This window comes from Colias eurytheme, chromosome 28, assembly GCF_061535395.1.
Source record: "Colias eurytheme isolate Ceu_HAF_F1 chromosome 28, ilColEury1 Martin Lab GWU primary, whole genome shotgun sequence".
Taxonomy (NCBI): domain Eukaryota; kingdom Metazoa; phylum Arthropoda; class Insecta; order Lepidoptera; family Pieridae; genus Colias; species Colias eurytheme.
Genome location: NC_143007.1, coordinates 4,251,685 through 4,274,741, shown reverse-complemented (window position 1 = coordinate 4,274,741; position 23,057 = coordinate 4,251,685). Strand labels below are relative to the sequence as shown.

Sequence of the window (23,057 nt, the reverse complement as noted above, 5' to 3'; positions counted from 1 at the left end):
CCAATCGTTTTGCAAGTTAAACGGAATTTCTCATGTGACGTCACCTGTGTATCATCCGCCGAGTAATGGCCAGGCGGAAAGTTTTGTTAAAATAGTTAAAAAGGGATTAAAATCTTGCTTATTGTCGGGAAATAACATTAGAGATACGTCGTTAAATTTGCTTAAGTATCTCATGGATTACCGCAACTCTGTTCATACTTCTACAGGGTTATCCCCAGCTCAGAAAGTATTTGGACGTAAGTTAAGATCTCGTTTAGATTTAATTCATCCAAAGTCATCGTTACCCTTGTCACCATCTCTGTCTAACCTTAATAATGATAATCGTCAGTGTATGCAGTCTAAGGAACGAAACGATAAACATATAATTGATTTTAAAAAGAACGATATTGTGTTATACAAAAAATTTGAAAATAAATCCAAATATTCATGGAAGAAAGGTATTGTTCAAAGACGGTTAGGAAAGGTTACGTATATTATAAGAGATATCGACAGTTTAGAAACAATAAAGAGGCATGTTAATCAGTTGTTACGGTATAAGGGTCTAAGTAACGATCAATGGGATATCAGGGACAGTCTAAGCGCTGACCTGCTTGAACCTCCACCCACACTTCCGTCACCGTCGTCATCGTCGCGATCGTGTGTGTCGCCTACCAGCCAGGCGCCGCATCACGTGAGAGGACGCAGAGCAGAATTCTACGTGCCATGCGATCTTCCACCAGATACGTTGGACGGTGGTGATGAGAGGGCTCAGGAGGGGCAAATGGAAGTGAGGGATGTTGGTGATATGGAAGATGAGTTCCATGAAGCAGAAACATAAGGGTGGAGGGTTTTTCTGTTAATTTTGTATCTTTTTACTAATTTATTATTATAATAGGGGGAGGAATGTTGTATACTTAGTTTGTATATGTGTGCGTGGCTGCGTCCGCGCCGGTGTTCAAGTTATAAATTAAAGCAGTGCGAATCGAGCCGTTAAGTGTTTCACTTGTTCCCTACTACGTATCTAACAGTTATATTTACCTACTTTTTATACAAACGTTTTATAATATAAGCTGTTTGTATGTTGAACTTGATCTTATTTATTAATGTAGGTATACAATTTATAAGCAGCTCTAACTTTTATCGCCTTTCCGTGAATTTTATATCTGTTTAAAATCTTATCAGATTTATACGATTGATATTATCAATGGTTTAATAAGAATTCAGAGGAATCATAACATTATGAGAGAAATATCAATATGTAATAATGCAATCACATTTGCATCAGTTGAAATTTAAATCTCTACCAAATCATATAACATAAAAATAAAATTTAATATATTATAACAGAAACATTAAATTTTTTAACAATAAGACACGTAAAACAAATTCTTACACGACTGGTTGAAAAGAAAAACATATACGAGCTCATTATTTTCAACTTATTCATAGCCGTAATTATTGAAGTAATTTAAAATCTCACAAAACCAGATCAAAACATTAAATTATGTAACATCATATTCTTTTTCAGACAAAAATGAAAACCCTCTTCATCACAGTAGTAATAGTGGCAATGTTATTACAAAACTCGAACGCTAGAGGACCAAAACGACCACAAAACCAAAAAGCCGTGATGTCAGCACTCCAAAATGTTTTCTCACAAGGCAACACTGAAAGGGCCATGCAAATAATGCAAATGGCCAAAAGGCGGACGGTAATGGAAGAAACACCTTGTATGCAAAAATGTCCCGGACCACTTGGCAATCCACAGTTACCACCCTGCCAGTGCCAGAAGCTAGAATCACCCCCAAATGTATGCATGTGTGGCAACCCACCTAATCCTCCAGTTAATTTAAATAGAGCGGAATGTATGCCAGCAAATTTACCTGTCAGAGCTGAAGTTATAACTTCAAATGTGCCCGTAAACGTTCAGGAAGTCGTAAACATACCTTGTAACAGACCTGAAGTTATAACCAACATTCCTTGTAATAGACCTGAAATTCTTACCAATAGACCGTGCAATAGACCCGAAATCCTTACCAATGTACCTATGAGAAGGCCTGAAGTTGTGCACGTTCCTGTTCCTTACCCAGTTCCTGTTAGAGAACCTTGTCCTGTAAAGGAAACCTGTCTTCCACCTTCATTACCCTCAATCAGTCCATTCCTACCAGCTGCCTCGCCTGTATCTGCATGGTCTCCACCAACTAGCAATTTACTACCACCAGTAATCCCAAGTCAAACGAGAAACCATTTCTTACGAAAAATACCCATACCACCACCGTGTATTTGAAACTGTATCATAAGTAGTAGTGTATATAAGACTAATAGTGATGTGAGTGTGATTTTATGAACGCAATATAATTTATTAAATAAGAAAATGAAATATTGAATCTTGTTTTATTTATTTACTATCACAACAAGGGTTTTTATTAGTTGGGTTTAGAATAAGATAAAACTAATTTGTAAGTATTGTCTCATCAATTAAATGAGAATAATTTATTTGCCATGAAAAAACAGTAACATCGATGCATTAAAAAAAACAACAACAAGCAAACAGTTTATCATACCAAAGACTCTCAACTAAGCATTGTTAAAATGCGGCTGTACTCTGGCAAATTTTCATTTCAATTACAAAAATGGCGGCTGCAGAGTGCACTGTCGTAAATATTTCCCGCAACCAAGCGCGGGTGGTAATGGCGGCATGCATTCATATCCTAGCACTGCCGGAAACTCATCAATAAACGGATATTTGCAGGCACAACTAGTAGATCCTACGTACGAGCCAGCGCAAGTGTTGCAACAATCACATATTCCATTAACTGGCTTGGTTATAACTTTTTGACAACCACAGTTATTTATTAAAGGAATTTCTAGCTGATAATAATCACATTGACATAAAGAAGGTCTGGCAACTTCGCAACAAGGGCTGCTAGGTATTAGATATTCTTCATATACTGCATAATTTGGTCTGGCATATTCGTAACAAGCACTGGCAGTTGGAATAACATATTCTTCATAATATACTGGTATGTTGCATATTTCTCTCTGGCAAGCTATTTGCGTTTGGCATTGTGGTATCTGGCAACCACAGGCGGTTTTTTCAATATAGAGTGGATCGCAAATATATGCATTTCCCTGTAAAGAATAATATTAATATAACTTTCAGTAAACTATAAAAATATATAAATAAGTAACTAGTTAGTTAATATATAATATGTAATAACTAATCTACCTATACCTATGTATCTATTTTAAGCCAAAAAAGCCAATGTTTTCGCCAAGTTCGTTCGAATAATATAAACTTGACAAATACGGATTTTTTTATATTTTTGTTTATTGATTAGATACAGTAATAAAAAAATGTATTACTTAATAGAAATTAGACAATAATTTCTCTCTGCAATAAACAGTTATATACGCAAATAACGATTATTTTTTAAATCTTCATAACTAAGTAACTACGTATTTTTTAAATTAAAGAATAATACGTAGGTTACGTATTATTTTTATTGGTTACAGCTACCATCAGAAGAAGCAATCCTTTCAATAGGTACCATTATAAAAATGGTAGTTACAACAAAAAAAAAATACTCACATATCCACAAAGTAGAAATAAAATTGTTACAAAATACATCATGCGACAATTGACACAGTAACACAATATTAATTTTGAAACCTAATTACAAAATATTTTCCTTTTATATGGTTGCTTACGATGAATTAGGCAATAAAATTTTAAAGAAAATTATATTACCTATGCCTATAATTCTATTATCTGTGCCTATTGTTACTTTTTTAAATTTTATTGAACCTATTGGCGCGCATTCATAATTTATTTAGAACATTAATTAATACTGGCAGCTAATATCCTTATAATTTCTACTAAAAGTTTGTAGTTAAATGTATGAATCTATACATATAATAAATCTGTAGAAGGGTCAATTCTGTACATTGAATCTGTAGAAGGGTCAATTCTGTACATTGAAAATATTGAAAAATAAATAGCAGGGGGTGTTACTGGATCGAAACCAAACCCAAATATGTGATTAAAAAAATTTTTGTCTGTCTGTCTGTCTGTATGTTCAGGCATCACGTGAAAACTAACGGTTCGATTTCGATGAAACTTAGTATAATTATACCTTATTATCCTGGGCATAAAATGGGATACTTACTTTTTATCTGGAAAAATACGTAGAAAAAAAATCTTAATTTTTCTTAATTTTTCCGCGCGGACGGAGTCGCGGGCGGAAGCTAGTGTAAAATAAGATACTTGGCAGTGATGTAGCTTATGTACCAGAATAATACACATGGTATAGAAATATGTACATATTTGCTTTTACAAGAGGATTCGTCCGCTGGTGACTTCACATCGTTCTTTATAAAAAAGTAAAAACAAAAATAAATTTTTAAAATGGAATCTATGAAAAGCGCGGTAAGTTTTGAAGTTATATTGATTATTCTAACTAGAAACATTTCATTTCACTGTTGTTTATTACGTAGCTGGTAATGTAAACTAATAAATTGGCCAAGCGATAGATTTGTTTTTCAATTACAATTTTACTCTAACTGTTGTCGTTTTAACTTTACCTCGACGAAGCCAGGACAAGCGGCTAGAAATAATAAAAAAATGTGTAGGTAATATGAAAAAAGTATTTGATCAATTAGTATATTTTAATCTCTAAACTAAAAACACTTAACAAATATGTTAAACAAGATACAATGAAGTAAATTACAATATAGTAGGTAAGTAATCATATATTGTGCAATTTTAAGATTTCAGTTACTCTCTTTACTTCTAGATACCTATTATAAAATGCGTAAGTTTTTGAAAAACAAAAAAGACGGGTTGCACTCCGGGAGTGCCGGCAGAAGTGAAAACTTGATTATTAACGTTTAGCATGCTTGATATTTTGGAATGGTATCCGTCTTACGCATGGAATATAAGGGCTTAAAAAAAATCCGTCTTACGCTTTTTCGATCAGGTAATAAACAACAATTTGTTCTTATAATAGTTTAGATAGGTATCTCCCCTCAAACTATGTATAATAAACATTTTTTTAAGTCTTAGCAAATAATATTTACTGCATTGTAGTACTAAATAAATGTGATCATGTATTTTTATTTACATAAGGTATTGTACAATAAATGCATAATATGTATAAAAATTACAGGAATATATCTTGTCTGTGAATACATGCAGTCTTATTACAAAAATACTAATAATTTGAAGCATTTTTTTTATTATTTCCAAAAGTTGATAATTAATATTTATTGGTTCCATTTCTTTTAATTTAAAGAAAGACTGTAAACAGGCAGTATATTTATGTGATAGTGAACTTTATTAAATAAAGTTTATTTTTCGAGGCCATAGAGGAACTAGATAGTGTGTCAAATTTTAGGACAAAATTAGGTGAATGCTCTCATTAATTTAAAAGCAATACACCTAAAAAAAACTATTTAGACTTAATCAAGCATTGAAATGTGTTGAAAATGCCTTTATTTTATTTTAATGAATTTAGTAACATAGTAGAACAACATTGTTCCTAAAAACATATTTTTCCATATTCCATACATAGTACTTCTTCTTTTTTCAAGTGGCAACACCCGATCCCAGTGAAGACAGATTCTGCCAATGTCAAGTTTTGAACAGATGATCAGTTTAAATTAATGCTCATGTTAAGCGTACTCTGTACTGAGGAAAAATCGTAGTACATACATTGAGTTACATGTACTACGTACTAGAGAGGACATCGCTACTACACTTTTTTTTACACGAGTTAGAGTCAATCGTCTCAAACTCAATTTTTTTTGTTACATTGATTGGTTTGAATTGATAAGTTTATTCATATTTTTTTTAATAAGATACAATATTTATTTGTTACATTTATTGGTTTTAATTTATAAGTAATAAGAGGCAGAATATCTACAAAGTGTATGACTCACTAGCCGCCCCGCTTGTCGCACAGATTTTGTTCGTGGTGCCCTCTCTAGTAATAATACCTCAATGAGTACATACATTGATAGTTTACAAATGACACTTGTCACATCTAGTTTCTCTATGGTTGACATATATAATCTGTATCTGTATATAATCTACATATATAATCTGTTTCATTCGTTCCTCACTGGCGGCGGTTTCCCGCTCGCGAGAACCGATTTCATCGTCTTCATTAGACTGGGAATCAAACCTATGTGCTTGTCCACACATTTAACTGCGCACTTCTCAAATTCTATTGTACATTTGTCGATCTGTGGAAAAACAAAAAAAAAAATATTTTAGTATATGTATTAAAATTTCTGCTCAATTGGCTATTTAGGTTTAGCGGAAAAAACACACTGGATAGATTGAACACAATAATGGATATCTTATATATAAAATTCTCGTGTCACAATGTTAGTCTGCATACTCCTCCGAAACGGGTGGACTGATTCTCATGAAATTTTCTGTGCATATCGGGTAAGTCTGAGAATCGGCCAACATCTATTTTTCATATGTACCACGGGCGAAGCCGGGGCGGACCGCTAGTCTTATATATAAAAATGAATCGCAAAATGTGTTGGTAAGCGCATAACTCGAGAACGGCTGAACCGATTTCGATAATTCTTTTTTTATTATATTCCTTGAAGTACGAGGATGGTTCTTATGTAGGGAAAACGTAAACATGTACCACGGGCGAAGCCGGGGCGGACCGCTAGTTATATATAAAAATAAAAACATTCTAATCCAATAAAACCATGACATTTCTGTATTGTTACTGATCCTTGATAAGTGTACAAAATTAAAATTGTTTTTTTATGGGACATAATCCAGTCTAAAGGACTCGGTAATATACAAACATACAGGTGAAACTAATAAAAGCATGTTAAAAATAAGCTAATGCTACTCAGTTTAAGCTTTTCAGTTAAATCATATAAAACAAAAATAAATATTTTTCCTAAATATTAGTTTAGATTTAGAAATAAAATCTTACAGTTTCTTGACTAGGGTCAGGGCCGAGTCTATCCCTTGCTGAATCATTGCAATCCATGACACATCGCTGCAGTCTGTTCTGCAGGAGGTTTATTTCATGCTGAAAATAATACATATAATATGTGAGGTTTTGAAAAATACAGTGAAACAAAATATGTTACTTTCTAACAAAAAAGCAGTTATCCAGTAAATTTCGTAATAGCAAGTAAATAAAAATATTTAACTCATGCTGAAATTGTGAAGGTTTTCAAATGAAATTTAGCCAAACAACCCTTCAACCTTTAATATACCAGACAAATGGGCTGTCCAACACCGATCAAATTTTTCAAATCAGACCAGTAGTTCCTGAGATTAGCGCGTTCAAACAAACAAACAAACTCTTCAGCTTTATAATATTAGTATAGATATCTTATATATAAAATTCTCGTGTCACAATGTTAGTCTGCATACTCCTCCGAAACTGGTGGACCGATTCTCATGAAATTTTCTGTGCATATCGGGTAAGTCTGAGAATCGGCCAACATCTATTTTTCATATGTACCACGGGCGAAGCCGGGGCGGACCGCTAGTATTAGTATAGATATAAGCTTTATAATATTTCTTTTCTAGTAAATACCATTAAACATTTCAATATTCACCACAAAATCTTTTTCAGAAGGATAATCCTACCTGAACATAATTATTAGCCTGGTTCAGAGATGATGTGCAGTTCTCTATACACCCATGCACTCTCTCCAATGATGATTGCTGATCATCGCAGCATTTGGCCGCACATCTGTGCATATCACCCTGGAAATAAATATTGAGTTTTAACAGTAAATATGATCAAGACAAATAATCGAGTCATGTTTACTCGATCATTGATGCGGCCCCACGAGACTATCATGGAAAGAAAATATACAAATTTAATCTTTATGAACTAGGAGATAAAGTTGAATTTAAAACGCGTTAATGAACGGCATTCCTTACGAGACTATCTTGTAAAGAAATACAAATTTAATCTTTATGACCTAAGTGACAAAGTTGAATTTAGAACGTGATATTGAACCCCACTCCCCACGAGACTATCTTGGAATGATATCTCTACAACTGTTAAAATGTTATTCATGCAACAATAAAAGATAATGTAAAGTCGGAAGAGCAAGATGTTCTAACACATGCATTTAAATGCTTAAAAGGATGCCTCATTGACTGGTAAAATTGTAAACATATTTGTTACGGAATAAATATTTTTTATTTATAACGAATGGGCTATAATGTAAGCAAAGTAAATATGTAATTAAATAATATACATCTAGAGGTCCGCCCCGGCTTCGCCCGTGGTACATATTTCGCAATAAAAGGTAGCCTATGTCCTTTCTCGGGTATCAAAATATCTCCATACCAAATTTCATGCAAATCTAGTTCAATAATATATATAAAAATGAAACCCGTTTCGCGTAGTCACGGCATCACATGTGAATGGGTGAACCGATTTTGAAAATTCTTTTTTTTTTATATTCCTTGAAGTACCAGGATGGTTCTTATGCAGAGAAAACGCAAATGTGTACCACGGGCGAAGCCGGGGCGGACCGCTAGTTAAATATAAAATAGGTTTGATTGACCACTTTGAAGTTATGACGTATAAACTACACAAAATGTTAATATTAATTATGAAAACTCTAGTGAATAGTTAATATCATTTAAATTTAGTTCTAAGTTTGTATTTCATGAAAATTTAGATTGTTTATAACCATGATTTAATTGTGATGCAACATCAAGTATTTTTATTAATTTCATATTTATTACCTTATAAAGGACATCATACTCAATTAATATGCAGAAGCTTTAAGCTACGGAACTTCTTTTATATAAGGATTATAATAAATAAGGATTATTACATAAGATGTTGATAAGGATATAACCTAAAACCCCACCTGCATTTTTCGTAAATAACTCCTGTCGAGTTCATTGACCAAATTGGTCATTTCTTGCTCAATTCTATACTTCTGTGCCTCAACCATTTTGAGGGCAAAACCTTAAATGCACTTTTATTATAATACAAAATAATAAAGATAATTCCGCTAACTCACAATTCCAATTCGAAATTTGAGCCGACTGTCAAGTGTCATAAGTCATTTGTATAACGCTGTCAAAATGACAGATCACAGATATGACGACTTAGTTTTTTTTACCCATACGCAAAGGAAATTTTGCAAACAGACGCACGGTTAATTATCATAATAGGTAACATTTATTTAAAATATTTACTCGTAGTGAATATTTGGATGGTTAAATTATAATACCAAAAAAAATAGTATTCGGAAATATAGCTGAGCTTTCTTAGCTTTCCATCAGGCGAGATTGTGGTCCAGCGCTTCCCTATCTCCAGTTAAAAAAAATACATTTGTACCAAATCCATAATCATAATACAATTGTATAAATCAAACTTCATTCTAAATAAAAATAATGTGTTCTGGAATTAAGGATTTTCTGTGCATGAAACGAATTTTAAAAATTTCAAGCTGCTATAATTATTTTATCAATGTCAATAAACCTAAAGTACCTACATATGTATTATTTTTTTAAGGTATTGCATAGCTTTTATCTCAAACCTTTAGCACGGCAACCGAATGTAACAATTCCGTAACGAAAAAACCTAACACCCCCCACAGCCACTCCAATAGGCACAGCGATGCGATGTTATGGAATAGCTTTACAAGGTACAGCTAATTCGATATTGATTATTGATCGATATGATCAATAATTTTATACTAAAGCTTATATGAGTTCACAGAGTGATTTGTATAAAAAGGATGGGTTGGTACTGTCTACGTTATTACATTGAAAATGTTATGTACTTAAAAAAAGGTGAAAACAACATTAGAAGTAAATCTTAAACTATGAAATAGGATTATAATCCTATGAAATAAAATTAAAACATCAATTTTATTTTCAACGTATTCTATTAGATTTATTCAGTATATCGAGGTAGGTATTTTTTTTTAAATATCGATTGTTTTCTTATTATTAACCATCTGTATATTTTTGACGATAATAATATTATCTTTTTTCATTTGTCTTTTATTCTATACACTTTGAGTTACATCAACTTACATACTTTAATCTAAATTATAAAATATCTACTGAATGTTGAAGTTGATGTATATTTGTAACAATGATTATTTTACGTTTTTCATATAGATTGAAACAACATTATTAGCATTGAAAAATATATTAATATATAAAACATATTCTCCCAATAAAACAAACTTTACAATATTATAGGCTGTATTAGTGGTGACCATTCTTGACACACTGGTGTTGCCAGTTTTATACAGGAGCATGGAGGTGACACGGGAATTAAAGCTTCAGAAACGTACACTAATTCATCAACACCATTTGTGAAAAATCTTTCGCTATATGCTTCAGCCACTACAGGCACTGCGACAGAACTGTATCCTAAACCGCAAGGAACTTCAACCGCTTTCGGCGGCAAAATCAGTTGTTCGCAACATTTGACAGGCAAAATTGGCGCGCAAGTTTCTTTGACAGCAATGACAGATTCGCATGGTATTGCCATATGAGTGATTTTAGGACATGGATTGCAATTTGGGTATGGCAATGTAATAACAACCTGAAAAATACAAATTATTTAATGAATGCATTGTAGGTAATATATAATTTTTAAATTTGCTATTTGGTATACGGGTAAAATTATCTTACATCAGTAAACGTGACTAAAAATGCAACGATTATCGACTTAGCAGGAAACATTTTGGCAATTTACTTTAAAATGACTGTTTATAACTGAACAAAACAATTAGTCATATAATAAATACGCGGCTTATCGCAACAAAATCATACATTTAGCAATTTAAAATTATGAAATTGTCCATGGAAGCATTGGTAAATATAACAAAAAACATAAATGTAGTGTGTTAATAATATTGTGTTTGAATACTGCAACAGAAAATAACTGACGCAAATATAAAAAGCTTTTATACTGAATAAATCTATGTAATACAATATGTGAAATATAATAATATAGATATTACCTGAATATAAAATTAAGACAGCAAGAGTCATGTCTAACACAAAAGGTCCTATTTCCTCTACATTATAATTGTGCGATTAAAATATAATTCGGTTCTAGTAAGTAAAAATATCCATACAACACAACACATTATACAAATATTATGTACTTACATGATAATTAATTATTATGATGATAATCAATATTCCTTTTACGTTAAAAACTAAATTCGCTACAAATTGAGATTCAGAGCTATCTGTAGCTTATAAAACCGTCGCTTTTAAATACTAGGTACCTACCAACTACAGTATTAAATTAAGTAGGCACAGCACACTCTTTCTTAATTCAATAACCATCCAATGCACATAATATGTTATTGTTTCACACATTTATTTGTTGAAGATCACAATGCTGTATCTAGGTACTAATATATAAAACATTATTAATGGGATACCTGTTACTCGTGGTGGTATGAGGTACCATTATTTCATAACGAAAATTCGACAAAATGTTTGCTTTTCAAAATGATCTCTTTAGTATTATAGTACATCGCAAATACTCAATGTCTAAAAAAGGCATCTTCTCACAACATAATTGATTACAAAACATCGCTAAAATCTCATTTCATCGAAGTTACTAAATAGATTACAGATAAAATATATTCTTACAATTCCTTCAATTTAAGATAGATCACGCGTCACAGATTAAACATTAATAAATACAATGTTTCTTTTTATTTTTTATCAAACAGGTGAACAATATCTTAAAGTTAATTAAAAATGAAGAGGATTTTAATTGCATTGTGTTTGGTGGCTGTTAAATTGGAGGTAATTATTTTTATCTATATTACCTACGTAAAAATTGCATAATAATAATTATGTACGTAGTTATTGATATCTAAGCGTCTTTAAAAAAGTACCTACCTACGGATTAAAACTTCCGTCATTTTTTTTGCAGTTGCGGTACGAATGCTTTCAACTTGATAATAATATTTATATAGTTGATCAAACATTACACAATTACAAAAAAAAATGTTCTCTTCTATAAGACATTGTAAAAAAGAGAATTATCTGCCAATACCAGATAATTCAGTCAAAAATTGATGAAAATTTCTTTAGCACAAATAAAGTACCAACATGGTACCAACCATGTACCAACATTATTTCCTTTGTCGAATATTTTCACAATCTTCCAGCAATATCCGGCAAAGTATAATGTAGATATAAATCTTTTTATCTCACAAAAGTAATTTTCTGTGGATTACCTATAAATTTCACTAAGGATTTATTCAGAGGTTATGAATATTTAATGTTGCAAGATAGTTGCTTCCCGCGGCATTATTTTAGCAATATGTTTAAAATATGTAGTTGGTATAACGAATGGTTTAAATTATAAACCTTGAAAATAAATCACTGCGATCTGTATTCTAATGTAATCTTAATCTTATATATAAAATTCTCGTGTCACAATGTTAGTCTGCATACTCCTCCGAAACGGGTGGACCGATTCTCATGAAATTTTCTGTGCATATCGGGTAAGTCTGAGAATCGGCCAACATCTATTTTTCATATGTACCAAGGGCGAAGCCGGGGCGGACCGCTAGTATATTATATAAATCTCGTTTGTCCTCAATGGACTCCTAAACCACTTAACCGATTATAATAAAATTCGCACACCATGTGCAGTTTGATCCAACTTGAGAGATATGATAGTTTAAACATGTAGGTACCACGGGCGAAGCCGGGGCGGACCACTAGTACAATATGAAATTTCTGAATTCTATTCAATTTTCCCGTGAGAAATACGGGCATATATCGTTACATTTTTCTCACAAATACTTAAAATTTATCGAACTACGTCTTTAACTCTAGTGTACACTATTACACAAATAACAATAATACATAATGTATAACAATAATAAATAATGTCTGCGTCTTTCCTCATTAATATAACCTATTACGCATATACTAATCCTTAACCTTTTCTGTTACAGCTAGCCAAATCCCAGAACATGAATCGAATCCAGCCCAACATGTTGTTCAACCGGCAGATACCAGAGAAGATATTAGAAGCGCCTAGAAACTTCATATCTCAACCCTTAAACATTCCCTACACAATAGACTACAATCCTATAGCCCCTGTACCACCAAAGATAATACCAACCCCAAGTACAACTATAGTGACGGATTGTACACCATCTGTTTGCAAAAACCTAGCTAATACATTACAATTGATGATCGTATGTAATTTGCTACAGAACCACAAAGGCGGTCCTGATTTAGCGTTGCAATTAGCTTCACCGTTCTTAAATGAAGCTATTTCATCACCCACGTTCTCTTGTGGATGTTCTAATCCATTATTTTCTAATTCTATGCCATCTATATCACCAGTTATTACATCTACGGCATATCCGAATGTTATTGGTCAACAGAGTGTAGTAACTGGTTATAGTAATACATTATCGCCTAATTCATGTCCTAATTCAGGATTGCTTAATTTATTAAGTATGTTCAGTAATTAATTTATGTCATTGTTATTAAGTATTTATTTGTAGCAATAAATTGTTTTACCTGATGCGATTTTGTTTTCATATTCCTCATTAATGTTATAAATGTATGTGTAACTTTGCTAAGGTTCCGTCGATAAAAATAAATACCTAATGAATCAATATGGTTAAACAAAATTATAAAAATGGTTCAATTTCTGAAGTTTATTATCTATGCTCCTACTTGTCTAGAACTGGAAGTGCTGTCGCTGAGACTGGCCCGAAAAAAGACATTTTACACATAATATAAATAGAAGTCTACTGAAACCATCTAGACGTTGATCTTAACGATGCCATAACTTAGGGCGTATTCAGAAAGAAAGCTTGAAACTTATAAGCGCTTATCGGCGCTTGTCATGTTCATATATTTTCCTAGCACTGACAGGAAAATATATGAACATGACAAGCGCCGATAAGCGCTTATAAGTTTCAAGCTTTCTTTCTGAATACGCCCATACATATTATAAAATGGCGGATGGGAAATCTTATTAAATAAAAAAGAAAGAATTATACTTAAAATCACATTATAATTTATTATGTCTTACTCAAAACTTAAAATAATCAGTAGTAAAACGATTTGCCAAAATTATTGCAAGAGTCAAATGGCAATGGCTCAACATTAAAATTGACGCAAGGCGTGTTAGCGGGTACATTGTACCCAAAGTTACAAGTTAGTTGCGCAGGGATCGATGAAGGGAAACATACTTCAGCAGCCATTGGAGGTCCAGAAACGATTTCAGTTACACCACCATAGTAATTGGGTATAAACTGCGCAGTTGGCCCAACAACTTCAGTCAATCCACCACAATAATTTGGTGTGATTACTTCAGTAACACCTCCACAATAGTTTGGTGAAATCGTCTCAGTGAATCCAAAACCATTTGGGAAGATTTGCTCAACAATCTGAGGTCCGTATAAAGATGAAATCGACTCAGTTATACCTCCGAAGATGTTAGGTTGAATCGTTTCAATGATCGGTCCAGAACCGAAAGCAGGTGAGAAAGTTTCAGTGTATCCTCCGCAAATGTTAGGTTGAATTTTTTCTATGAGTGGTCCAGATCGACATAAAGGCAATCTTGGTGATAATCTTTCTAGAATAGGACCGCCGTAGAGAGGTGAAAAGGATTCAGTATAACCACCGAAAATGTTAGGCGTTAATGTTTCAACCATTGGTGTGCCACAAGGCTGTAATACTTCCACAGTTGGACCACACGGTGTAATGTATTCCTGCTGTATGAATTCGACTTGTCCACAGTATGGAGATTCTATGATAGGTGCGTTTAGATTAGAACATAATGCAGGGCCTAACGTGGATTCAATCAGATCGCTAACAATTAGGAGTTGTAAAGCATTCGCTAAGGCGTTTGATACAGAATTATCGATTATTGTAGTAGCTACTACTGGTGGTGATATCACTTGTGGTGCAGAAATAACTGTTGGTGCTGGTCCTGGGCAGCCACATCTTTGAGATTTGACCTGTAATATAAAATAAAGTTTATTGATTACAAACATTATTGGAATGTTCCTATGAAATATGACTTACGTAATATGATGTAGATAATAAATCGAAATAACATGAAATGATGGCGTAATATTTGATATATTTCTGAGTAATTGATAAAGCTCTCTCTCCTGATTATTTACTTACGTTTTAATAACATTAAAGGATAGAATATTATATTCAAATTTCAACATGAATTAATTGAAAAGAAAGGATCAAAGAAGAAGTATATTTGTCTAAACTGAATAAAGTAATAAGACAATTAAAAGAAAGGCTATAGTAGCAAAAATCTTAATTCCCTTTCATACAAAAATGGACTTTTTGGAAAGTCATTTCACATACCTGATAAATAAGCACGGACAGTGCAAATAAAATAAATTTAAAACCCATTGCAGGTGAAAGTAATAATAAGTGATATACTGACATATAAACATTTAATTTATATAGGTTATTAGCTAATATTAGATACTGATTTCAAAAGTGTTACATGCACGTGAGTATTGGTACTGAGAATCATAAAGAAATATAGGAATTCCTTAATATTTCCGGTAATGACAAGGCTTTTGATTAACTTAATCAATTAAAAAAACTAATAAACAAAAACTAATAAGTAAAAGCCTATTGCAATTATCGATATACATAATCCTCTTCTTATATATAAAATTCTCGTGTCACAATGTTAGTCTGCATACTCCTCCGAAACGGGTGGACCGATTCTCATGAAATTTTCTGTGCATATCGGGTAAGTCTGAGAATCGGCCAACATCTATTTTTCATATGTACCACGGGCGAAGCCGGGGCGGACCGCTAGTAATATATAGATATACTATTTTAATACCTACAAAAATAATTCATCACTATTATACGAGTTGATGGATGAAATAATCCAATACTATCAAAATTTTACAATTTTTTGCAACTGAGAAATTTCCAGAATAGAAAAATGGATAGATTTAATGCTATAGTACTAAATATTAAATTTATTGGAACTGTACTAATTTGTCCGAAATGTTTAAATGAAGATGAAATTCAAATTGGCGAAGCTATGTTTGGTTTTATGTATGTAAAAGACTAAAATGCTGCCATATTTTTAATTACCTATAAAATGGACTTGAAATTATTGTGGAAACTTAGTCATATTATCCATACTAATATTATAAATGCGAAAGTAACTCTGTCTGTCTGTCTGTTACTCAATCACGCCTAAACTAATGAACCAATTTGCATGAAATTTGGTATGGAGATATTTTGATACCCGAGAAAGGACATAGGCTACTTTTTACCCCGGGACATAGGATAGGTTTTATCCCGGAAATCCCACGGGAACTATGCGGGTTTTTTCTTTGACTGCGCGGGCGAAGCCGGGGGCGGAAAGCTAGTAACAACATAAATAACAAGCACATAACAGACTTTCCTTCTATGATATAGTATTTAAAAAATATGTATTTTATGAAATAAAATAAAAAATAAAACATAACGAAAATTGCTTATTTAATCTTTATTAATACAAAATAAATATTTCACTATTACACACTAGAATTAATTTCACACATCCATTTCAATTTTGAAACAGATCAGACATAGAGAACAAATCTTTATTATTGTCAAACGCCAACATAGCGGAGTAGGGACTTTGGAAATCTTTCATAGAATTATATTTAGGTCTATCAGAGAAAGAATTGGATGTAATAGCTTCATACGGAGACATTAGACCATTAGGCCTCGGTTTAGGAAAAGAGCCAAAACTACCAAAAGACGACATGACATCTGTTTCGCCTAGAAATTTCGAATTTGGAGGTGTCATGCGTTGGAAATCTGGCATAGCATCAATTATTGATTTAAACGGTGTATTCTCAAATTCTTTACAAGGCATTACAGGGAAATTGTCCAAGAGAGATCCAGTATTAGATTCTGAAGGTGGATTGTTTATAATATTACTGACTATTAGCAATTGTAATGCTATAGCTAGATTGTTTAGGACGTTGCTATCGAATCCTGGAGTCTTTGGCTTTTCTTTTAGCGATGGTGTAGGTACTATTGGTAAAACTGGTTCTGGAATCAATGGTTTGGGTGTAGAACATTTTGGTGTGGTCTCTGGTTTTGGATATACGAAGTTTGCTTGCGCTTGGTATGGTTGGTAATTTGGATATGTCTTGTAGTCTGGGAATGTTTGTTTGGGGTACGTTTGTGGTGTGGGGTACGTTTGTGGTGTGGGGTACGTTTGTGGTGTGGGGTACGGCGTATATGATTGTTGTGGGTATTGGCTCGTTGGATACTGGTACACGTAGTTGCAGGTGATCTGTAAAAGAAATGAATTTTATTATTGGTGATTTAAAATGATTGTAATGACATGTAAAAATACAATTAAGAAATAATTAAGACAATTTTTATTTTAATGAGCTATGATGTAACCATATAGAAGTTACTTGACGTCATACAATAATAAATGCTTATATGAGTAAAATTTGTGCTTCGCGCGTTATTACAAAGTTTTAGGTTGAATGAGACACGCTATATTTTTTTCGCTAGTTCATCTTCTTTCAGAAAACAACATTATTGATTATAATTTAAAATGACGACTTTAAAAAAAGCTCTTACAAAAAGGAATTTTCTAGTCTGTCCTGTTATCATAAAATATTTTGCAAATCACTTACCGTACTCAATAGTATTTTGAATATAAGTATTTGTAGTAAATTGGGAGCCATTCTGCTCTTCTTGTAAGTCGATTAATGAATATAAAATATTATTATTCTTGTTTTATCTATAATCTCGTTGTGTGTTATCTGTGCTGTAACAGTTGCATAATATGCAACTTTAAGATAAATCACATGTCGTTGGTCTAATGTCATTCAATAGTTTTGCTATACATAATAATTATTATAATTAATAACAAATTAAATTCTCTAAAAGGGCCTCTGCGTGTTGAATAGAATAGAATAGAATAGAATAGAATTCATTTACTCGTGGTAAAACAAGAAATACATACAAGACAAAAAAATAAAAACACAGATGTTGGACCTGTGTCCCCACAAAAGCCTTCCAAAGGACCGGGTATCTTCCTTCTGGTGGTACCCGTGTATTATGGACTATGGAGAGAGTTATAAATAAAAATACGACTGCTGTACGTATATAAGAATAATATGATTTTAATATCCCATTGGAATTTACTTTATTTTGATACCGTACTTTTTTTGTAACCTGTAAAAATTTCGCGCCAAAAATTTGCCCATTTTTACAAACACTTATAAAGGACAACTAAACGGATTTTTAAGACAGTATATTGATGAACTATTGTAATTAATTTGGAACATTTTTGAAATAAAGAAAATAATTCCATAATTAATTTCGAAAATATAAAATTAAGACGGAAAATAAGCACTCAATAGCGCGAAAAACATTATTTGGTAAAAATTCCTTGGTCATGTAATAAATATTCCTTTGACGCTTCCATTATAATCTGAGATTATATAACTTTAAGGATTATAATGTAGGAAAATAATACAATATATATATAAATTATAAATGCGAAAGTAACTCTGTCTGTCTGTTACTCAATCCGCATACTGAACCAATTTGCATGAAATTTGGTATGGAGATATTTTGATACCCGAGAAAGGACATAGGCTACCTTTTATTGCGAAATATGTACCACGGGCGAAGCCGGGGCGGACCACTAGTACAATATAAATTAAGTCACGCACACAATATGGTAGGTGAGGCTGTTTAAGCCTACCAAATTATTTATTGTAGTTTGCGACAGATTATTAAAATTAATGTCGTATGCAGATATAAAAAAAGCAAAGATGTCACTTTTAAATTTCGATTTTACTTATGTATATTTTTTCATTCTTTAAATTATAAGCCTAGGGCATTGAGATAATATTAATATGGAGACGACACCGCCAGCCGCCTACATCACTTATGTTCCGCTCAACATACGCCATATGGTTTTTTTTAATGGTTTTAAAGTGAAACGCATCAAATATGCCTTCGTGTGTGTTACGATATTGCACAAATAATACAAACAAATAATACGGAAAAGTGCAAAGGAATAATTTTCATCGGTAAGTACCTAGTTAATTAGATAATAATTTTTAAAACTTAGTTGAGCAAAAAAATGGCGCACAGATTTTGTTCGTAGTGTCTCCTCCATACGTAGTAATATTATCTCAATGGCCTAGGGCGATTTTTTATTTTTGATTGATTTTATTAATGGGTCCATCCATTAATATTTAACTCCAATTTATTGAAATTTGCACTAAGGCTATTTGGTTATTTATTAAATAAATAATCAAAAATAATACCATCTATGTATACAATGTTATTTAATTAATATATCGTGTATATCAACATGCCTACACAATGTTATTTTAATGTAAAACCCCAATAAGTAAATAATTTCATTTTTTACGCATGACTCATTATTATTAGAATATAAAAGACCTTGTATTGTCTGTGAAAACGCACGTACAAACAATAATGTTATTTTGTTTTATAAATATAAAAACAATTAACAGCTGACGCGCAAATTCCGTAGGTATTTCATAGTATTCGACGTATGGATACTGGAAATAAAACTGATTTATCATATTATTCTAAAACCTAATCTATACTATACTAATATTAGGTATACAGCTGAAGAGTTTGTCAGTTTGTTTGAATGCGCTAATCTCAGGAACTACTGGTCCGATTTGAGAAATTCTTTCCAAGTTTATTACCTATATTAGTATCATCACGCTAAGACCAACAGGAGCGGAGCAATGCGGGTAAGACCGCGGGGCTCAGCTAGTGTTGAAATAATGTAGCTTTATAATGATGAAAAATTTCGAAATTCATTTTAAAGACATAGGCGATATTTTCCCCGTTTTTATCCCGGTTCTTCCGGGTTCAACCCGGAGGACGGGTAGTAAATTGTAATAAGAGAATGTGCGTGATTTATTTCCATTTTTACAAACGATGATCCCACAGAAGAATGCATTTAGTCTATAAAAATGGGCTTATCGAATAAAATGACACATATTCACAAACATTCACATAATATTACCTACCTATTTTTGTGTTTCAAAAATTACTTAGTCCTATAGTTATTCGATTAAACAAATTGATAATGTTGATAAAATTACTGTTGAACGAGCTAATCTCAGGAACTACTGGTCCGATTTGAAATTTCCTTCGCTTTTAGATAGCCCATTTATCGAGGAAGGCTGTAGGCTAAATATCCGCTAATACCAATAAGAGCGGAGCAATGCGGGTAAAACCGCAATGCTCAGCTTGTCAAGTTTAATATTGTGTATGTAGATATTAACATTTCTACGAAGGCCGCCTTATTTTTCAACAAACTGTAAAATGCTTTCATAAACTCTAACTTTTGCGAAGGAATGGTAACTTTCTCGAAATTCTTTGAACACTGTTCAACAGTTCTGCTTTAAAATTTATAATACAATTTCAACTGTAAGACCGTTACAGTGGAATTTTATTTTAAAGGAATTTCTTTGAAAAACTAGACTACTAACGACTACCTATAGTTCAATTCGTTTTATGCTTGATAAAATATGTAGTCAGCCGTTTTCGAGTTATGCGCTTACCAACACATTTTGCGATTCTTTTTATATTATGGACTAGCGGTCCGCCCCGGCTTCGCCCGTGGTGCCTACATGTTTACGTTTTTTTTCATAAGAACCATCCTCGTACTTCAAGGAATAGATTCCGCAGCGCACGCGACGACAGAATTTTTATTATGTAATTTTTTACACCTTGGGTTACATTATTGCATTTTTGGTAAGGATTTTTAATTTTTTTTAAAATTCAATATAGCCTATGATGGTCAGTGAAGATGCAGCTTTCTAATGGTGAAAGAATTTTTGAAATCGGTCCAGTAGTTAATGCGTGAAAACCATACATACATACATAATTACAAACTTTCCTCTTTATAATATTAAGTAAGTATAGATAAGATCTACTAAATGATATGTATACGAAGAAAAGGCTCTTGTATAAGACTTTATTTTTATCTGCATATGTAATACATATTCTAAACAAAACAGGGGCCATAAAGCAAAATCACAATTTTGTACCCACATTGGACAAAACATTAAAACGGGCCAATACAAATAAAGCCTGGATTACGCGAAAGGCAATTTCGTTGGAACGATTCGATGCGTGTTTGGAATTTCATTATTATTGACCATACATGTTCATTATTTTCTGCTTTAAATCAAAATGTTTTTATAGTCAAATAACATTTTCTTTTCTGATTATTATCAGCCTATATTTGCCTGATTATTACCAGCCAATACTTTACAGCCTATGTTTTTTTCTTTCATGGTATTACCACAAAAAAATTTAAACACAGTCTTAACTTTAAACCAGGGATCTGTCACTTTAATAGTAATTGTCTATGTGAAATACGACAAAACCAGATTATAGAGAACCCGAGCTTAAAACCCTTTCTAAAGGTTTTTGTGTTAAGACAGTCATAGTTTAATTTAAAGGTTAATAAGTCGACATATTTACTTTATTTGTATTATATGTATTACTGGCGGTCCACCCCGGCTTCACCTGTGGTAGGTACATGTTTACGTTTTCTCTCCATAAGAACCATCCTCGTACTTCAAAAAATATTATAAAAAAGAAATCTGTTCGATCTCGAAATTTGCGCTTAGCAATAAAATGAAGCGTTTTAAATTATAGATGTTGTTGTGATATTCATATGGAACTAATCAAACGAATTAGAAATTGTTTATTAATTTCCTTCTGCCTAAAATAGCTCATTAATTAATGTGATAGCTCTACCTATCAATTTATATTATCTCCTGTCTAGTTAATATACTGATAACTAGATAATAAATAATAATATCTTCAATTTACGTTATTACATACATTTAAGATAAACTTTCAATAAAACAAAATATATCTCTACAACAATTTATTAACAACAACACAACTAGTATACATAATTATACGCTGGCAATGGCATCAAGCTCTCAACCGGGTAGCCTGGCAGATCGCAAGGTCCTGGCAACGTGCTGCTCAATAAGTTGCTCACGACAAGCAACTGCAAGGCATTAGCAAGGCTATTGGCAACGCTGCTGTCTTGGATAACTGTGGGGTAGCCGATTTCGGGGATAAGGCCAGGCATGAGTGGAGCAGCGGCTGCCAGAGGGGCGCAGGCTGGCAGGATTGGAGCAGGGGGTGCCAGTAAGGGTAATTGGGGATTGAAGTATTGGTTTGGAACGATAGTTTCAACCACGTTAGGCGCACAGCTATTGACAACACGGTTTACGCATTGTGAGTAGGCGGTCTGTAAAAAAATAAAAATATGAGAATGATTTAATAAGAGTTGATGGTTGGTAATTTAGATTTGTATGAAGGAAACTTTTTTTTTAATTGACAATTGTTTATGATTAGTATTTGTTAATAAGAAGCAAGAAGAAATCTTATGATATATGATCGACTAGCTGTGCCCCGCGGTTTTACCCGCATTACTGTACTTCTATTGTTCTAAGTGTGATGATATATAATGCCTAATTGCCTATAGCCTTCCTCGATAAATGAGCTATCTAACACTGAAAGAATTTTTCAAATTGGACTAGAAGTTCCTGTGATTAGCGCGTTCAAACAAATGGAAATAATTGTAAATATTTAGAAATAATAAAAGATTTAATAACTAGTTTATTAAATCTTATATAGGCAATCATCAAATTTTTATAGATAGTTTAAAACACTTTCAAATTACCTGAATTACAATTGCTTGTAAAGCAACAAATAAAATTCTGGACGCCATTTTGATTTAGAAGTTTAAAAAAACTTTTCGTATGCGTAATAGTTTCATAAATATGCGTAGACTGAATTGAAGTGTGTTATTTTTTAGTTTTATATAACTATTTTGCATAATGTATCAATAAGATTGTTTGATAAAAAATTATATAGAAATTGTGAAATTATTATCATTTTGACATAATACAATGTAACAAAGGCCTGTAATATTGAATATTATCAAAACAAAGCATTATTTTGATAACGAATTTCCTGGTTATTTCATAATTAATTT

At 32.5% G+C, this 23,057-nt stretch overlaps 5 protein-coding genes across 5 annotated transcripts; 2 read left to right on the top strand and 3 right to left on the bottom strand.

Moving 5' to 3' along the window:
- Positions 1–1,513: 1,513 nt before the first annotated feature.
- On the top strand, positions 1,514–2,266 carry LOC149896583 (uncharacterized). Its single transcript, XM_090117573.1, has one exon. It carries the CDS (start codon positions 1,514–1,516, stop codon positions 2,264–2,266), a length of 753 nt encoding a protein of 250 aa, XP_089973699.1.
- A 3,102-nt stretch (positions 2,267–5,368) lies between these two features.
- LOC149896582 (TIM double twin CX3C motif protein) lies at positions 5,369–9,050 on the bottom strand. Its single transcript, XM_090117597.1, has 4 exons — positions 8,863–9,050; positions 7,616–7,735; positions 6,948–7,046; positions 5,369–6,225 (listed from the first exon to the last, which is right to left on the bottom strand). Exons 1-4 carry the CDS (start codon positions 8,947–8,949, stop codon positions 6,088–6,090), a joined length of 444 nt encoding a protein of 147 aa, XP_089973723.1. The 5' UTR covers positions 8,950–9,050; the 3' UTR covers positions 5,369–6,087.
- A 2,673-nt stretch (positions 9,051–11,723) lies between these two features.
- Positions 11,724–13,482, top strand: LOC149896581 (uncharacterized). The gene is made up of 2 exons (XM_090117456.1): positions 11,724–11,788; positions 12,955–13,482. Exons 1-2 carry the CDS (start codon positions 11,741–11,743, stop codon positions 13,480–13,482), a joined length of 576 nt encoding a protein of 191 aa, XP_089973582.1. The 5' UTR covers positions 11,724–11,740.
- A 585-nt stretch (positions 13,483–14,067) lies between these two features.
- LOC149896580 (uncharacterized) lies at positions 14,068–15,397 on the bottom strand. The gene is made up of 2 exons (XM_090117576.1): positions 15,350–15,397; positions 14,068–14,982 (listed from the first exon to the last, which is right to left on the bottom strand). Exons 1-2 carry the CDS (start codon positions 15,395–15,397, stop codon positions 14,068–14,070), a joined length of 963 nt encoding a protein of 320 aa, XP_089973702.1.
- Positions 15,398–21,950: 6,553 nt separating this feature from the next.
- On the bottom strand, positions 21,951–22,790 carry LOC149896579 (uncharacterized). Its single transcript, XM_090117609.1, has 2 exons — positions 22,743–22,790; positions 21,951–22,307 (listed from the first exon to the last, which is right to left on the bottom strand). Exons 1-2 carry the CDS (start codon positions 22,788–22,790, stop codon positions 21,951–21,953), a joined length of 405 nt encoding a protein of 134 aa, XP_089973735.1.
- Positions 22,791–23,057: the final 267 nt, after the last annotated feature.